This window comes from Cylas formicarius, unplaced genomic scaffold (genome assembly GCF_029955315.1).
Source record: "Cylas formicarius isolate icCylForm1 unplaced genomic scaffold, icCylForm1.1 PGA_scaffold_6__28_contigs__length_40554024, whole genome shotgun sequence".
NCBI lineage: Eukaryota > Metazoa > Arthropoda > Insecta > Coleoptera > Brentidae > Cylas > Cylas formicarius.
Genome location: NW_026844347.1, coordinates 12,507,399 through 12,524,328, shown reverse-complemented (window position 1 = coordinate 12,524,328; position 16,930 = coordinate 12,507,399). Strand labels below are relative to the sequence as shown.

The window sequence follows — 16,930 nt, the reverse complement described above, 5'->3', positions numbered from 1 at the left end:
GTCGAAACTAACTAGAATATCTTGTGAATCTAATGTAATGCTTTTTAATTGTTCAATGAAGTGAAAGGAATTAAGTACGAACCTGTCAGTTTTCCCTATAAGGGGTTTTAATAAGGAAACTTATTTTTCCGTTTCCGAAAGTTGGTGCGATGATACATTTATTACAGTGTTTGGTAGTTTAGAAGAGTTTGATGGTTTTCCTAGTGTTGACGTTAGTGTTTCAAATTTCTGATTGTGATTTTGAGTAGTAGATAAATGAAGATTTAAAATTTCGAGAAAGAATTCATCATACCCGTAAGGAAACAGATCAAATCAATAAAGCTCTTCTGTCTCTACACCTTGAACTTTTTTCAATTTTGTTCCCATCCAAGTTACAGGGAAAACTGACAGTTTCGTACTTAATTCCTTTCACTTCATTGAATAATTAAAAAGCATTACATTAGGTACACAAGATATTCTAGTTAGTTTCGACGTAGAATCCCTCTTTACCAAAGTTCCTATTCCTGAAACTCTCGCCATCATTTCAGATATATTAAAATCCGAGAATCTGGAACCAAACCTTCTCACCTTAATTGAAGAATGCTTATCCGGAACATGTTTTTCTTATAACGGTAAAATTTTTGAGCAAACGTCGGGAACAGCTATTGGTTCTCCACTATCACCAGCTATCGCGAATAATGTATGGAAGCCTTTGAGAAGAAAGCTCTCGACACCTTTCATCTAAAACCAAAACTATGGAAACGCTACGTCGATGACACTTTTGTTATTTGGCCTCAAAAATACACCCTAATATACGTTAGATATTCTTATCAATAGAAAATCAGACCTAACATTGGGTCATTGTGTGTACAGAAAACCTAAGCACACAGGCCGATACCTTAATGCATGGTCACATCACCATCCGGCCCAAAAATCATCGGTTATCAACTCTCTTGTTTACAGAGCCGCAAAACTATCTCAGCTCGAGTCACTGAAAACAGAATTAAAATGCCTGCTCTTCTCTCTAATAATTTCCACATTAAAGATATTAAGTGTTCCATCAAAAAATACACTTCACCGCAGCCCTCCAATAGCAATGAGGCCGAAAGCAATAATACACTTGCCACTGTGGTCCTTCCTTATATTCAAAACATCACTGGCCACATATCAAAAGTTCTAAAGAAGTATAACGTCAAAACCAGATTTAACACTTGCTCAAAAATCTCTCAACATCATCGGTCCATTCCATGCATATGCGGCAAAGAATAAATTGGAGAGACGAGACGAAAAATATCAATTAGGCTCCAAGAACACGAAAGAGCCTTACGGCTAGGGCAAATAAACTCATTAACTGTTGCCGAACACGCTCATAAATCCGGATATAAAATTTTATTCGATAAAAGTAAAATTCTTGCATGTAATCAGTTCTTCTACCAACGAAAAGTCCGAGAGTCTATAGAAATCTATAACCAAACTAACAATCTTAACCGCGACTCAGATCTCTAGCTGTCTCCAATTTGGGAATCAGTCATCCGAGACGGTTTTTATGCCCCTCATTTAGCTCCGTTCCCTCAAACAATATATAAGCAGGTGCAGAGTAAAATACGAGCCAGTTTCAGTCAAGCTCTGAAGAAGCCAATAGGATAATTGGCGAAACGTCAGCAATTTTGACTCAGTAAAAACCGACGCAGGAGGTATCCAGAAGTTTTGTAAAAAGTATTACAGTAGCCCGTGGAAGTTTCTTTGAAAAATTTATTGCGTATTTTATTCTTAATTCTATAAAACCGAGAAATGCGACATAACCAAATGTCTCAGATTTAAAACCGCACACTATAGAATTGTGAGATTTGCGGCTAATTTCAATTTATTTGGAATGGAAACACCCAAATGAGCAACAGAGGCCCAAGGCAGAACCCTGTGGACCCGCAGTCCTTAAAATATTCAATTTATTTTTACATTTCGTTTCGGTGTCTTGTATTATTCCCCTAAAAGACATTCTTCTAGTTCATCCAGAAAAATACTAACACTGAAAACGCGAAAAACTTTTCCCAAATCTACTGCATTGGATATTTCCCTATTATCCAAAGCGTTAGAACTGTTCGCAGTATGTCCATAATGGAACTCTTCGGTCGCATTTTTTTTTTCTAAATATATGATAAAATTTCATTTTTTATAAATTTTTTTGTTATTTCTGAAAATGCCAATTAAAAAATTGGAATTACTTTCTTGTTTTTAATTTGGAAAGTTTCTTAAAATTCAGGTTCCTAGAAATCCAACACTTAATCTCAACAAGATACTTCCACAGAACTATTAGATCACTAACCACTTCGCCGAAAGCAGGAGAATTAAAAGTGCGGTAGCTGCAGCTCTACCGAGAATGTAGAGGTCACAGTAACCTAAAAATCAATAAAAATTTTCATGTGATTTTCCTTACCATTTAGGACATAAAGTCGCTATCCTGAATACGGTATTTAGTGAATTACCAACATATATCGAAAATGCGTTTCCACCTGCCTGTGGAGTTTAATCAAAAAGACGAACCCAGATAAAATTCTATGGGTATGACAAAAGTCGCAATGGATTATTTGGATTGCAATGACTAAGTCTGCCAAATCTTGAATCATAAACCAAAGATACAAATTAAAAAAAAAGTTGTAAGTATTGACAATTTTGTCCCCAGTGTAATTCTGTATTTGGATATCATTATACAATCTTCACAGTTGACTTAAAGTTCTAGCGCAAGATAGTATAGTCTACATGGTATATAGTATAGTATATTATAGTATATATGGTACAGGATAGTGCAAAAATAAAATAAAAAAATTTGTTTCCATACGATTTTTTTTTCAGACCAAATTGCTTCTAATGGATCCCAATTGGGGTATAAGTGAAGACTTTTTCGTCCGAAGGGAAAACGTGCAAAAGTTCGTCGGATACGTGCTGGAAGAGATGTTAGAAAAGCAGGATCGACCCTTAGTATGCACCCTCAAAATCCAGTTTTATTTTGACTGCAACTTAAAACATGTGGATTACGTGATCGAAACAAATCGAAATGATATTCGGAATCGTCTGGCTAGGCTAAAAGACGACATATTTTGCTCACAGAATGTATCCGACAAAGAAGAATTGGATAAACTATTCAGGAAGATCGTTTATTATATAACATTGATATCAGGCTTGGGCAATCCTACTCAAACACGGGTAAGCGGAACTGAAAGAAACCGACACAATTTTAAATTATGGTAAACCAGGAGACAATGACCATTCATCCAAGGATGTGATATTAGTTTTATTCGTTCAACATTTCTTGGTTTCTACAATAAATGATAGATCAAAATTGCTTTTGCTTGGGCATAGAACAAGTGTGAGAATATTTGTGTTATGCATAGGTCTAATTAGTAATTAGACGCTATAGGTCATCTACATTATCTGGGTTTAGAAATGCATCGTCTGCATCCTTTTTTGTTTTTCTTCTTTTGTTTGGCTTCGTTAAATAGTGAAGTATTGAAAATTGGTAGGAGAAGATGCACCCTTGACGGATACTTTTTTGTTCGACATGTCCTGCCCCAACGTTACTTTGAACGCCCCATCTATACCTAATCTTGTTTGTATTTCTACCATCTTTCTGTGCTTTACTTTTTTAAAAGTCTATTCGAAGTCAACAGCGGTAACCAAAAGGAAATGGATTACCGATGTAACTATCCTCTTTTACACAGGAGGTTTAAGTAATTTCCTGCTTTGACATGAACTCTTGTTCTTAGCTAAAATAGCACGCTCAAGCTAAAATCATTTCATTTCTAGATATATTTCTGCTCCTCTCTTCTTTTTACGAAAAACAAACCCTCAAAGAAGATGCCACTGCCGTCATTTACTATTTGTTGTATGTCTGAGTGTAAAATGTACCCCTTCGCACAGACGTCTAAACAAGGTCGATGATATTATTGCTGAACTTTTTCAGGGTGTTAAGAAATCAGAAAAAATGAAGAACATCATTTCTAGTCCGTCCGACTTGTCATGGCATAGTCGGCAATAAAATGCCAGACAAAATAAAATTCATTGTTCGTCTTGCTTCTACTTATACTTTAATAAATGTTCTTCCGACCTAAATCTGTATCTGATCAATGCAAGACAGCCGTCACTAACGATCACAATTATATTGCTTGGGAGTAAGAAAGACAGAATCAGTGGTTTTCGATTAATAGCAATGTCTAGGAATGGAAGAGTGTTATTTTCTAATTCGAATTCGAAAGGTTTGAAGCCGTGTGGCCAGTCCACAGTTTCGGCTTAAGTTGGAACTTATCAATGGCTAGTTTTTCAAGATGGTCCATAACAATATTAGCGACAACAGGGGAAAGTTTGCAACCCATGGCTGCTTCTAATATTTGTTCGTAAAGTTATCCGTTATATATGAAGTGTTTTTTAAAAAGACATTTTTCGATTAAAATGAAAAAGTCTGCAGGAAGATGTTCGAACAGAAACAGGAACTTTAGCAAAGATAGTTTCAACGTCAAAAATAACTAGAGTGTTTGGATCTAATTTAACATTTTTCAATTCTTGAAAAAAACGAAAAGAATTAAGCACAACACTGGAAATTGTTCCTGTGATAGCTTTTAACGACAGATTTAATTTTAGATTTTAACCAACACCTTTTATGAGTTGGAGATAATAGCTGTCTGGGAGAATGTATAAAATTTTTTCTTGGTAGTCGCTGATAACAGCAGCGTTTACCTTATCTACTTTTAAGATTACCATCTCTGGATCATATCTCAATGATTTTTAATGCAATAAACTCTCTGATTTTGGAATATTTGGTTGGGGCTTCAACTTTTTTGAAAACTTTGACTGCCTCAAAACGGATCTCAGTTGAACTTATTAATGATAATTTATTTAAAATAGATTCAAAGTTATATAAATTATTTCTTCTTTGGGATCAATACGTGGAGCTTTTGTAAAAACAAAAGGTCAAAAAAAAAGAAAATAAGCTTTTTATCATCTTGAAGTGCTGTTCACCGTGCCATTACGATTTGGCATAAATAATTGAATAATGAACAGAATATTTTACAGAAGTTACCAAAACAAAACAGGCCCCTTAAATACTACCCGTGCCAATTGAAAAACGACAATCTGGTTTATAATGTATTTGATTCATATTTCATATTTTCACAAATTTGGTGTCGCATTCTTCGAATTAACTTACGTTTAGAAAATTTATTAAAAAAATGGCCAATACTCACCCATTTATCGTCACTATATCTGTGCCTGCTCTATGTATGATATGTGGTCTGTGGCTAAAAATAAATCTAGTTTTAATTTGCACTTGTTTTCGTCCTTTTTTATATACAGAGTACTTAAGTTTTAGAATCTAGAAAATTATAGGTTTAACAATATATAAATTAATTATGTTCGTTTTCTTCTCAGAGGCTTCAAAATCAACATATATATAAAGCCTATAAAATGAAACCTATTGCAAAAATATATGGAGAAAGAACAGAAAGAACTTTTGGAGGTTTCTGAACTGAGCTAAAAGTCCACAAAATATCATAAATTTGGTGGTATATTCTACTCCACGGCAATGAGCAATTCTGGTATTTTTGCTGCTATATCGTGTTTCAAGCGATGTTTAATTCCATGTTGATCTGCAATTTTAAAAGAGAGAGATATTTAACCTTCCCTGGTTCTACCAAAAGAAATTGCGTCAAGTTCCTTAAGATGAATATTAATAAAATTTTGTAGTTTTAATAATCTTTGACTATCATCTTTTGACTGCATTCTTAAGATTAACTGCAAATTCTCAAGAAAATGGAAAAGCACAGAGGAAAGTTTAAGCGCGAACGTCTCATTATTTTGAATGAATGAATGAATGAATCGAAGTGAATCAATTTATGTGTGGCCTCCACCAGAAGGAGGGTCAACTTTTGAGCAACATGCATAAAACTCCGCGGCACTCTGCTCTATCCTCCCCTACTATGACTATCGCAATTTATACAAGATCTTTCAGGTATAACTAAAATAACTTTAGGTATCCATTGAACTAATCGGAATAATGATACATTTTGATTTTTTCTTCATTGCTCTTAAGCAAGCAACTTTCTCCGTTGCTTTTTTTTTGCAGTTTCAGTCAAGCTCTGAAGAAGGATGATTGGCGAAACGTCAGTAATTTCGACTAAGCAAAAATCGACGTAGGAGGAATCCAGAAGTTTTGTAAAATGTATTACAGTAGCCCGTGGAAGTTTCTTTGAAAAATTAGCTTTTTCCGTTGTTAATTTTCGTTTATATGTTGCCTAGTTTTAGAGACACAGTAAGACTATCATGGAAAAGGCTCAAAACAAAAAAAAAACACTGAAACACTGAAAGTTGGCATGTTTTTAATGGAAAAAACGACGAACATCATAAAAATACGTTTTTAAAACCGCAACAACAAACTTACAATAAAGGCTCGAAATGCAATGCAAGTATTTATTGGTGTTGCATAAGCCATACCCTTAACGTGACCCCAAACATAATAATCAGGCCTATTGAAATCAGGTGAATTATATGAGGAGGCAGAAAATGTAATCCAAACAATTTACTGTTACCTACAACAACAATCCACATATTTATATTGAAACCGTGCTGAAATGGAGACTATGATAGTTCACGACTGCAGCTCTTTTGAAATTAGACACATTCGACAGACTAAAAAAATCAACATACAAAATATTAGTCGTCTTCCAACATCGCCAGGTACCAAAAATTGACCAGGCTGTAAATCGAAGGTATTTCGGCGATCTTAGGAGCTCTAAAAACTTTAGATTATCATACACCGAGTTGTTGAGCTCGTTGTCTATTAATTAAGAAATCTGTTTTGATCTTTTTGAACGATGAATTTCCACAAAAATATGTCCGGAATTTTGTGGAATATCTCAAACACTAAGCGAATAAAAAGTTAGCAAAAAGGCGAATCTGAGAAAAAGAAATTTATCCAGTGGCGTGCTACAAAAAAATTCAAGTTCTGTGCAGTTGACACTTTCAAAAACAATACCCTATATAACAATTAATATAATTTTTTTTTCTCGCATATCTTCAATATTGCCCTTAGTATTTATTAGATGATCAAACACTTGCGTGTTTAGATCATCTGACTTACAAGCATTAAAATAAAAACCAAACTTTGGCGACATTTTACTCCAAGCGAAAGCGTTTTTGGTTAGTTGTTTTGGTTACTTGGAGTATAGTTTATAATACAAACTGTCATTATTTAGATTAGTTCTATCGATAGCTAAAATTATTCTAGTAACACTTGAATCACCCTGTATTTTATTTTTTATTTTATTGAAATGTACATTTCAGGTATTTCAGGAAGTTTCGTCAGCACTTAAAAGTGCATTAGACGATGATGAATTGAAAGCCTTCATGAGGTCTTCGAAAATATCGAAACACGAATTAATGGAGCAATTAATTAAAGTCGTGGCTGGCATTCGATTGTTTAATAAGGACTGCGGCAAAGGCGGCGAGGGTATTGAAAACTGTAAGTTTAACAATTTATCTGAGTGTATGAGAAAATGATATACCATTTCAATATTGCTTACTAACCACATTAAATTAACAATATTTCTGCTTGATCCCGGACGAATTGAGTGACAGAGAGTTGTTTCCTAAATTTGTTCTATATTTAGACTAGCAGAATAAAGCAGACATCCTAGTCATTACCACCCAAGTATTAAAATAAAATTAAAACTGTTTTGGACAGTCTAATATGTTATTAACAATATTATTAAAAAAAAAACGCCAGGGTATACATTTCTCCTAACAGATAAATTCGTATATGAACAGGCGTATCACAAAAAATCGACTTTTTGAAATAATGTGCTCAGTTTTTCTCCTTAGGCGATGTCTCCTTGCAGTTAAAGTAATTTCTAAAAGCAAACAAAAGGGCGGATCTCAATTATGCCTTTATGCTTGCTATATATATAGTGAGTCAATAGTTTTTAAACACCGCCTTTTTAATAGAAGCCACGCCCTTTTAGTTTTTGTTGCTTGTATATTTCTATAGATGCTAGGATTTTTCGTTGATAGAAGAATTGATTGCATGCATGCTAGATTTTACTTTTATCGAATAAGATTTGATGTCCGATATCATGATTGTGTCCAGCAACTAGCTGATAAGTTTATTTGTCCAGTAATCTGGACGCACCTCGATAATCCAGACGAGATAAGCATTTTCCAGTTTGAACTTGTCAGAAAGATAGTGCTCGGAAGGAGGCATTCCCTGTAAATCATTTAGGTCACCTATTAAAATCGACGAGTAATATTTAGAGTGTAAAGTGAACAAGAACTAAAAGAAAGCTGATAAATATGGTGTTGGAAAATCCAGAAAGCAGAAAGAAAATTTAGCTGGTATCTTGAAATGGAAAAGACATTGTTTTTCTGGTTTCTCCAGGAAAGAGCAAGCGGTATGTACAACATGCAGCTATTAAGTTAGAGTGTGCATTTACATAATGAGAAATGAAAATCTTATGTTTATTAATGATTATTAACATAAGTGTTCTTCATTTCACGTCTTCTATTTTTAGGTGATATAAATTCTTTGTAAGCCAATTAATTCGTCACAATAAAGAATTCTAAGCGACTTCTGAGTGGCTTCAGAAATTCAAAGACAGGTTTGGTATAAGGCAACTGACTCTTTGCATGGAATCACTTTCTAGCAACCTCGATGCAGTAGACCAATTTAAAGCGAAACTATTACAGAAAATTAATAACTTGGATCTTAAGATATACAAGATTTATAACGTGGACAAATCTCACAAGCTGTTAAGCTTTATTACTGACAACAATCGTCCATTCGAAAACTGATATTCCTACAACACTCAAAAATTTAATAAAAAATCATAGAAAAAGCTCTTATACCTCAGCTTAAAGACTTATTTTCCCATGATGAAGAAGATTCCATCCCTTAGTCGGTTTGGGCAAGTACACTAAAAGAGTTCCAAGTTAAGAGAACAGCTGGCAACAGAAATAAATAAGACGGAAACAGCCTCAAAAGATAAATAATCTATCTCCAGTGAAGCGGTTTTATCGTTTAACACTTGTATAAAATGAGCATGTGAAAATTATGCGGCTACGATAAAGGGAAGAATTTGAAGAAATAAAAGTCGATTAAAGATTTCCTTTCTGTTTGTAAACGTTGTATATTTTATATTCGCTTGTTTTTACCAATTTCTTTGATATTTTGTAAATTTACTTTATGTTGTATACTTTTTTTTTGTTTTCTAAATTCAGTTTTTCTATTAGGCATTTGATGGCTTAAGTTTTATGTCACACGAACCTATGAATAATTGGTAATAGGTGAACCAATATCATTAGTGTATAGTAGATACAGTGGAAGTAATTAAATCTAAACCTGATTTTTCGTATTTTGAAAAAACAACCTATTTTGATTATTACTAAACATATTTTAACGGTATTGGGATGTTAATTTTATAGAATAAACCACATTCATCTCATCAACACTGAGCAATGAGCGCAGACTTTGTTATATCGAGCGGGTGATTGGTCGGACTTTAGTAAAAAAAATTTCAGTGCCAGAACTGCTTAATAAAGCTATAGATGTAATCAAGGAGGGACTTCAAATGACTCTTCTAAATGTAATGGAGAAAGTGAATACGTTGACTACTATCATTGACCGATGCTACGTTTCCAAGAAGACTTATGACCAATTCGAGATGTTATTTGAAATCCCAAAAAATATTGTCGATTTCGTCGCTGGATTTGATATTGAATATACGAAAGACCTATTGGTGTTTTTCAGACAATACGAGTTGATTGTGAGGTACTAAGAGTTCATTCAAAGCGATAGTTTTACGTCCTAGTCATAACTTTCACAACTCCTATTTTGTAAGCCAACGCAAATGCACTTTATATTTGTTGCCACGTTGCCTGAATAACGTTAGAATAATAATAGATATTATTATTATAGAAATATGTATGCCTATAGTTACGCAACAATACATGCAAAATCATTAATCACTGGGAACTTATTCCCTATTTCCCGGCGATCCTGATGATCAAGATAAGTGCAGTGAATTAAATTAGGATAAAATTCATTTAAATGTGTTTCTGATTTAATTATGTTTTAGCAGCATCGGTAAACAAGTACACAACTTTATCAAACGGTATAAAATTAACTAAAAACATGTTGGTCGAACTGTCCTGAATATATTAAATTAAATTAATGAAATCGTGGTTTTATGAAGAAATAAAAGGATAGTACATTTTTTATTTTTAAAACATGCTATTCAATTCAATTCAACTATTCAATAATTTTGAACACATTTCGAATTCCAAAACTCAAACCCTTTCACAGATATTTATGTAAAATATTGTGAATGACCGTTTTGAAAAACCATTAAAAACAAGAAGGTTCTTCCATCCCCTCTCACAACTTGAAAATATACAAACAAAAAAGGGCACTTCCTCCTTATGAAAATAATTAGGACCGGCTAAAGGTTCCAACTACCGATTAATGCAGTGATTGATGTGTCTGGAATCTGATGCAAATGTGCCAACAAATTTCAAATTATACGACGTCCCATAAGGAAATCTACAAAACAGTCTAAAAATGCCTAAAATATGCACAATATGAATTATTACATCATACATACATATTATTAAAATGTTTGAACACGGTGCTGGAGTATGCAACAATTATACGCTTGCGTATTTTTATATAAAAAGGCCACTTGGATCATCGGTTTGAGTCGTATTTTATCAATTTTGCTGACAATGATTGAAAATGACTACTTTTTCATTAAATTATTTTATTGTATCGTCCTAAAAATAATTTTTGCTCTATTTTATTGCAAAACAATGTTAAAAAAACTTGACGTACCTTTCATTCTCGAATAAATCTTTGAAAAAGATGAACCTATTAAATTATTGCCTACCTTATACGGGGCATCTCAGATTTCATGTTTTTATATATAAACCTGTTTTAGGGGCATTCTTGAACAACTAGACATTTTAGCGCATAAAGCAGACAGTATATTTAAGGCCATGGAGAAGGTTTTAAAACATATTCACGAAACAGTGTTTATGCGCGTAGCTGTAACCATTCAAGTGGTGTTCGTAAGTAATTTATTTAGTCTTAAGCTGCATTTTATCAAATTATTACAACCTTTATTGATTAATAGGCTTAACATATTCGCAAGGGTGGTTTCGTGCTAACAAACTTAACCTCAATGAAGCAAAACACAATAAATTATATTTTCTTTACGCGAGTCAACTTTCAACAACCCATTACATGTGAAATGTCTTGGGGTTCTGCTTGATCCGAAATTGACGTTCGAGCAGCATATTATTGGTCTTTGTGTAAAGTTCTTCAGGGTGGTGTACTTGTTGCGCGGTTTGGTCGGCGAGGTCTGTCAAAGTATAATCAGAATGGTATATTTTTAATTCTTTCAGGGATTATTTAGTTATGCAATTTTAGTTTAGGGTCATTCCTTACATACCGAAAGAGTTTTTTCGATACAGAGACGAGCCATCAGGGCGATGACACAGTTGAATTATAGGGATGACGACGGTATTAAAATATACTAAAAGCAACCAGGATCAATATCCCCTTCATATTAATGTTTGCCACCATCTCACCAGAAACAGAAATGATATGTTGATTAAATACTCAAGAATTGCAAAGACTAGAAATTATAAGAACTATTACGGACCTAAATTCTTTAATCTATTGCCTCTAAGCGTTGGAGAGCTGCCGGAGAGACAATTCTCTATTAAGGTCAAATCACTTCTGCTGGATGGGGCCTATTACTCATTTGATGACTTTTTTACCAATTTTAATAATGTTTAGCGTTTTCTGTGTTATGTCGCGGTGCCTTTGTAATTATACATATAGGGTAAACTTGCCTAAATCGTACTTGCGCGTAAATCGTACCACCTAAATTACTCAGAATTTATAAAACATACAGCGGCATCTGTCGGTGATTACTTGAGTTAGTGCTAAGCTAACCAGCTGTGATGCTCCGAAGCAGTGATTCTTGTGCGAGATGTAATTTTACTGATAGAAGTAAGTTTTTTTCAGTTTTCTTGTAAAATTTTAGCGTTTTTTGTAAGCGTTTTTTAAGAATTCTATAAACATAAAATTGTGAATCATACGGTTTTCAAAAATTGCATTTCTTTACAATTCATTTGGTGGTAGAATTAGCGCGCAGCGTTTTCTCATAACCTAAAAGCGTTAAGTGTATTTTGAAGAGGACTTTGAGCGTAAATCGTACTTTATTATACATCCTAATTCGTACCGGTACAAATTAGGAGTACGAAATAAAATTGTTTTCATTTTGGTTTTAACCAATCAATGTCTGTTTATACATATTTGTTAAGTTTTTAATTTTACCATTTTATGAGAGGAAAAAATAAAAATATTTTTTTTTAGCACACAATATCAAAACGACAATATAATAAATGGTCTATGCAAAATATGAATGCAGCAATACAAGATTTTAATAATGGGAAATTACGATTCAATGAAGTATGCAGGACATATGGTATTCCAAAATCGACCTTTCGACGTCATTTAAAAGGTCTAAATTCTCAGAAAAAAATAGGAAGACCAAGCAATTTGACGGAGCAAATGGAGACCGAATTGGTTTATCACATTTTGGATTTGGAGTCTAGATTCTTTGGGTTAACTATCACAGATTTAAGACATCTAGCATTTCAGTTCGCAGAAAAATACAAACTTCCGCACCGAGTTAATAAGGTGCAAGAGTTAGCCGGTTGGAAATGGTATTACAAATTTATGAAAAACCACCCAGAATTTGCCTTAAGAATGCCTGAACCAACATCAATGGCACGATGTAAAGGATTTATTAAAAACATTGTATCAGAATTTTTCGATAAATACGAAAAGATTCTAGATGATTTCCAATTTGGACCTAACGAAATTTTTAACATGGATGAGACAGGTCTTAATACCGTTCATAAGCCTGCTAAAATATTATCGTTAAAAGGAAAACATCAAGTCGGAGCAGTCACTAGCGGAGAACGTGGAATTAACACTACATGCGTTTGTTGCATGAATGCTAGTGGAGACTTTATTCCTCCAATGTTGATCTTCAAACGCAAAAGAATGACGGACATCCTTAAACGTGGTGGCCCGCCTAAAACGCTGTACACTTGTTCTGAGAGTGGGTGGATTGTCGCTTCAATCTTTGTCGAATGGTTACAACATTTCATAAATCATTTAAAATTGGAAAAACAATTGAATCATAAAATTCTATTAATATTGGATGGACATACCTACCACACATACTAAGAATCTAGAAGCCATAAACCTTGCTAGTATCGTAATGTTTTCTTTGCCGGCGCACACGACACACAAACTACAGCCTTTGGATAGATCATTCTTTAAGTCATTAAAAATTAATTTTAACAATGTGCATCAGAAATCACCCTGGTGAACCAATCAAACAATCAAATATATTTGAAATTTTGGGAGTGGCGTATCCTAGATCGGTTTGTATGGACATCGCTATGAAAGATTTTGAAACTTGTGGATTGTGGCCTTGCGACAGGCATCGAATACCAGATGAAGAATATGTCGTGCTCGATGAAAATGAAATGACCCAAACTGATATGCAACTTTCGGATCCTGGTCGTTCCACAGCGAATGTTTCTACAAATGCACACGATCAAACTGACGCGTCCATCCGCACGATTATTGAGAATTTGTCACCAATATATCGACTTCCACCGCAAACATCTAAGAAAACAAGCAAGGCCGTAGTCCTTACTGCGAGTTAATGCGAGTTAATTAGATGGACCAACAAAACCAAAGAAACGCTCTTTAATAGAAAAGACTTCTAATACTTGGTATTGCATTTTATGCCGCAAAGATGAAGAAAAATCAATGATTCAATGCATCAAATGCAACATATGGGTGCACGACAACTGTGCAGGTGTAGGAAAAGCCACATATTCTTACACTTGCCAACATTGCATCAGAAGTACGATTTTGGAATAGTGCGGTACGAGTTAAGACATATGGTCTTAAATCGTACTTTTTTCATTATTTTTTAAATATTTTATTTTGAGTAGTAAAACAGGGTTTCTTTAAGTATTAACACATGTCTAATGTTTCTTCTATTAATAAAGTTTTAACAACCAAAATTTCATAGTGTTTGATGCATTTTTGAGAAATCTACAAGTTGTTCAAAACTGGCACGATTTGGGCAAGTTTACCCTATGTAGATTTTTCTCAATGTTTTTTGCTGACTTGTGTAAAACCGTAGGGTTGTTAACATCAATAAATTATTATTATTATTATTATCGAAAAGACAAGAGAAAGAAAGAGGAACCAAATAGAAAAAATAACCAGAAGGATAACTGTCAGCTTGCTCGCGAAACTTTGCCTAACCTTAACAATAAGATAAAACTGGCCTATGCGGTGTTTAATATAAATACATTTATGTGCGGTGAATCTCTGCCGTAGTGATAGAACTTTTCACAAAATGTCAACATCAAAATTCGGTACTGGTGGATCAGTTTGTGGTTTTAATGCGGTTTCGCTTTCTGTCTTTATTAAGTTTCCATTTGTTTATCTACTCTATACTTAAGGTATTCGCAAGGAGAACAACAGCTCTATTATAATTAAAAAAATTACCGTTTTCGTAAAATAATACAACAACACCAACCCACAATATTTGTAAGCTTAAAATAATAAAAAAATATATACATATAAAATCGTAGGGCCGAAAGTACTTTTTTCAATTGTAATTTTTTGCAAAATATTTGAGCCCGATGGAATTCATTGGCTTTGGTATAATCCCAAATGTTTAAATTTGTAATCAATACGGTTGTCTTGTATTAGTGGAATACCATGTATATTGTTCTAATTTTTCGAGCAACGGGCACGAGCTCCCCGCTGCCCCTTGCCTCATATACATAGTGTGCCCAAAGGTAAGGCAACTTTTTTAATTGTTCACAGTTTCAGCAAGTTTGTACATTCATTTTTTTTGTGAGACAGACGCGTTAGACGTGTTTTGTGTACTCGGCAATTTTGTGCTGCCAAAAAAATGGAACAAAGAATTTGCATAAAATTTTCTTTAAAAAATGGATTACAGTACTGCAAAACACTTGAAATGTTGACCACTGCATATGGTGAATCTACATTGAGCAAAAAAAATGTGGCACAAGTTATTCCAAGATGGCTGAGACGCTCTGGACACCCAGAAATGATGAAAGCGTTGAAAAATTGCAAAAAATGGTGTTGAAAAATCGTCGAATCACTATTAGAGAAGTAGCTGCAGGCGTCGACATCTCTATGAGCTCGTGCAATGAAATTTTTTCCGAAGCAGCAAAATTTGTTCCGAAACTGTTTAATTTTGAACAAAAGGACCGTCGAAGCAGCATCACTCAAGAGCTGTTAAACGACATCGATCATGATCCTGATATGCTCAAATAGATCATAACTCGTGACGAATCATAGGTATATGATTATGACGTCGAAACCAAAGCCCAGTCGTCCCAGTGGAAGAACCCAAAATCGCCAAGACCGAAAGAAGCACGTCAAGTTCAATTAAATTTCAAGGTTTTGGTTACTGTTTTTTTTTTAATATAGTGACGTAGTAGATGAAGAGTTGTTACCACAAGGTCGTACGGTCAATAAAGGATAATACCTTGAAGTTTGGCGCCGTTTGCGAGAAGCAATTCGAAGAAAACGTCCGGAATTGTGGGAAACAATTCATGGATTTTGCATCACGACAATGCATCGTTGCTTGTGTCTAACTTTTTAGTCAAAAGCAAAACCACAATCATGCTTCAGCCACCATATTCTCCGGATATGCGCCCCTGAGACTTTTTCATGTTCCCAAAACTCAAGAAACCCATGAAAGGAACGAGATTTCGAACTATTGAGGTGATAAAGAAGAACTCGCTGCAAGAACTCAAGGCTTACCAGAAGTGCTTCGAGGATAGAAAAAAACGTTGGCACAAGTGTATAATATCTGGGGGAATTACTTTGAAGGGGACAATGAATAAATAAATAAATATTTTTTGATAAATATTAAAAGTCATCTTACTTCTTGAACACACCTCGTATGCACGGTTTAGTGCCGCAGTCAAAGCAAGCTATGAAAATTTCAATGGTAAAAAATGATGAATGAAATTCAAAATAAAAAACACTCAAATCGGACACGCAAACATTTTTCCTTTTTAAAGATTACCATTAAAAAAATATGTTAAATAGTTTATGGCCAAAGTGTCAAAGTTTTTAGCTCAACAAAACAAAAATACCAATCTGACTCCATCCAACTTCTAGGAATAGGAAATGGCATTTTTCCAGGTTCACTTCCACACTGCCGCAAATTACATTCACTGACCTATTTAAATGTTCTTTTTTTTAGACCTAATAACCTCAAACATAATAAAAACCATTTTTCGGGGGTACCTTGGCAATTCGCTTCGAAGACACGCCAAAATAAATAGCAAACAAAAATATAAAAATAAATAAGAACCAAAAGTTCAGATTTTCACGAAATTATATATTTTGACATGACAATTGTTTCGACAACACCGTGTCTTTATCAATGCTGACGATAAACTTTGATTGAGGCCATGTTTTGTTTTAAGACGAAGATAAAATTAAAAAAAAAAAACATACATTTCAGCCTCTTTTCGAACAACTCTCGAATATTTGGTTCCAACTGCAGGATCAAGTGTTGCTTTTATCGAGAATTAATCAAATTATCAGTAACCTGGAACTGTATGCGAAACAACCCAACTATAGTACTTCTATGATTCACGAAATTCTTGGAGCAAACGGCGCGCTTACCGATGCTCAAAGACTCGAGAAAACAGCCCATTTAAAAATTCGGTCGGAAAACCCTGATATCGAAATACTGTCGGTTGAGGATTTCAGGAATTTTGACAAGATTGACTTGGAAGTGAGTAGTAAATCAAGATGTCG

General features: G+C 34.2%; 1 protein-coding gene across 1 annotated transcript in view; it reads left to right on the top strand.

Moving 5' to 3' along the window:
• The window catches only part of LOC132703248 (cilia- and flagella-associated protein 206-like), a 34,301-nt gene that overhangs the window by 2,653 nt on the left and 14,718 nt on the right, over positions 1-16,930 (top strand). The window contains exons 2-6 of the mRNA XM_060672394.1: positions 2,830-3,180; positions 7,309-7,486; positions 9,538-9,787; positions 10,953-11,082; positions 16,632-16,907. Coding sequence (XP_060528377.1) covers positions 2,830-3,180; positions 7,309-7,486; positions 9,538-9,787; positions 10,953-11,082; positions 16,632-16,907 — 1,185 coding nt within the window. The remainder of the gene's footprint in view (positions 1-2,829; positions 3,181-7,308; positions 7,487-9,537; positions 9,788-10,952; positions 11,083-16,631; positions 16,908-16,930) is intronic.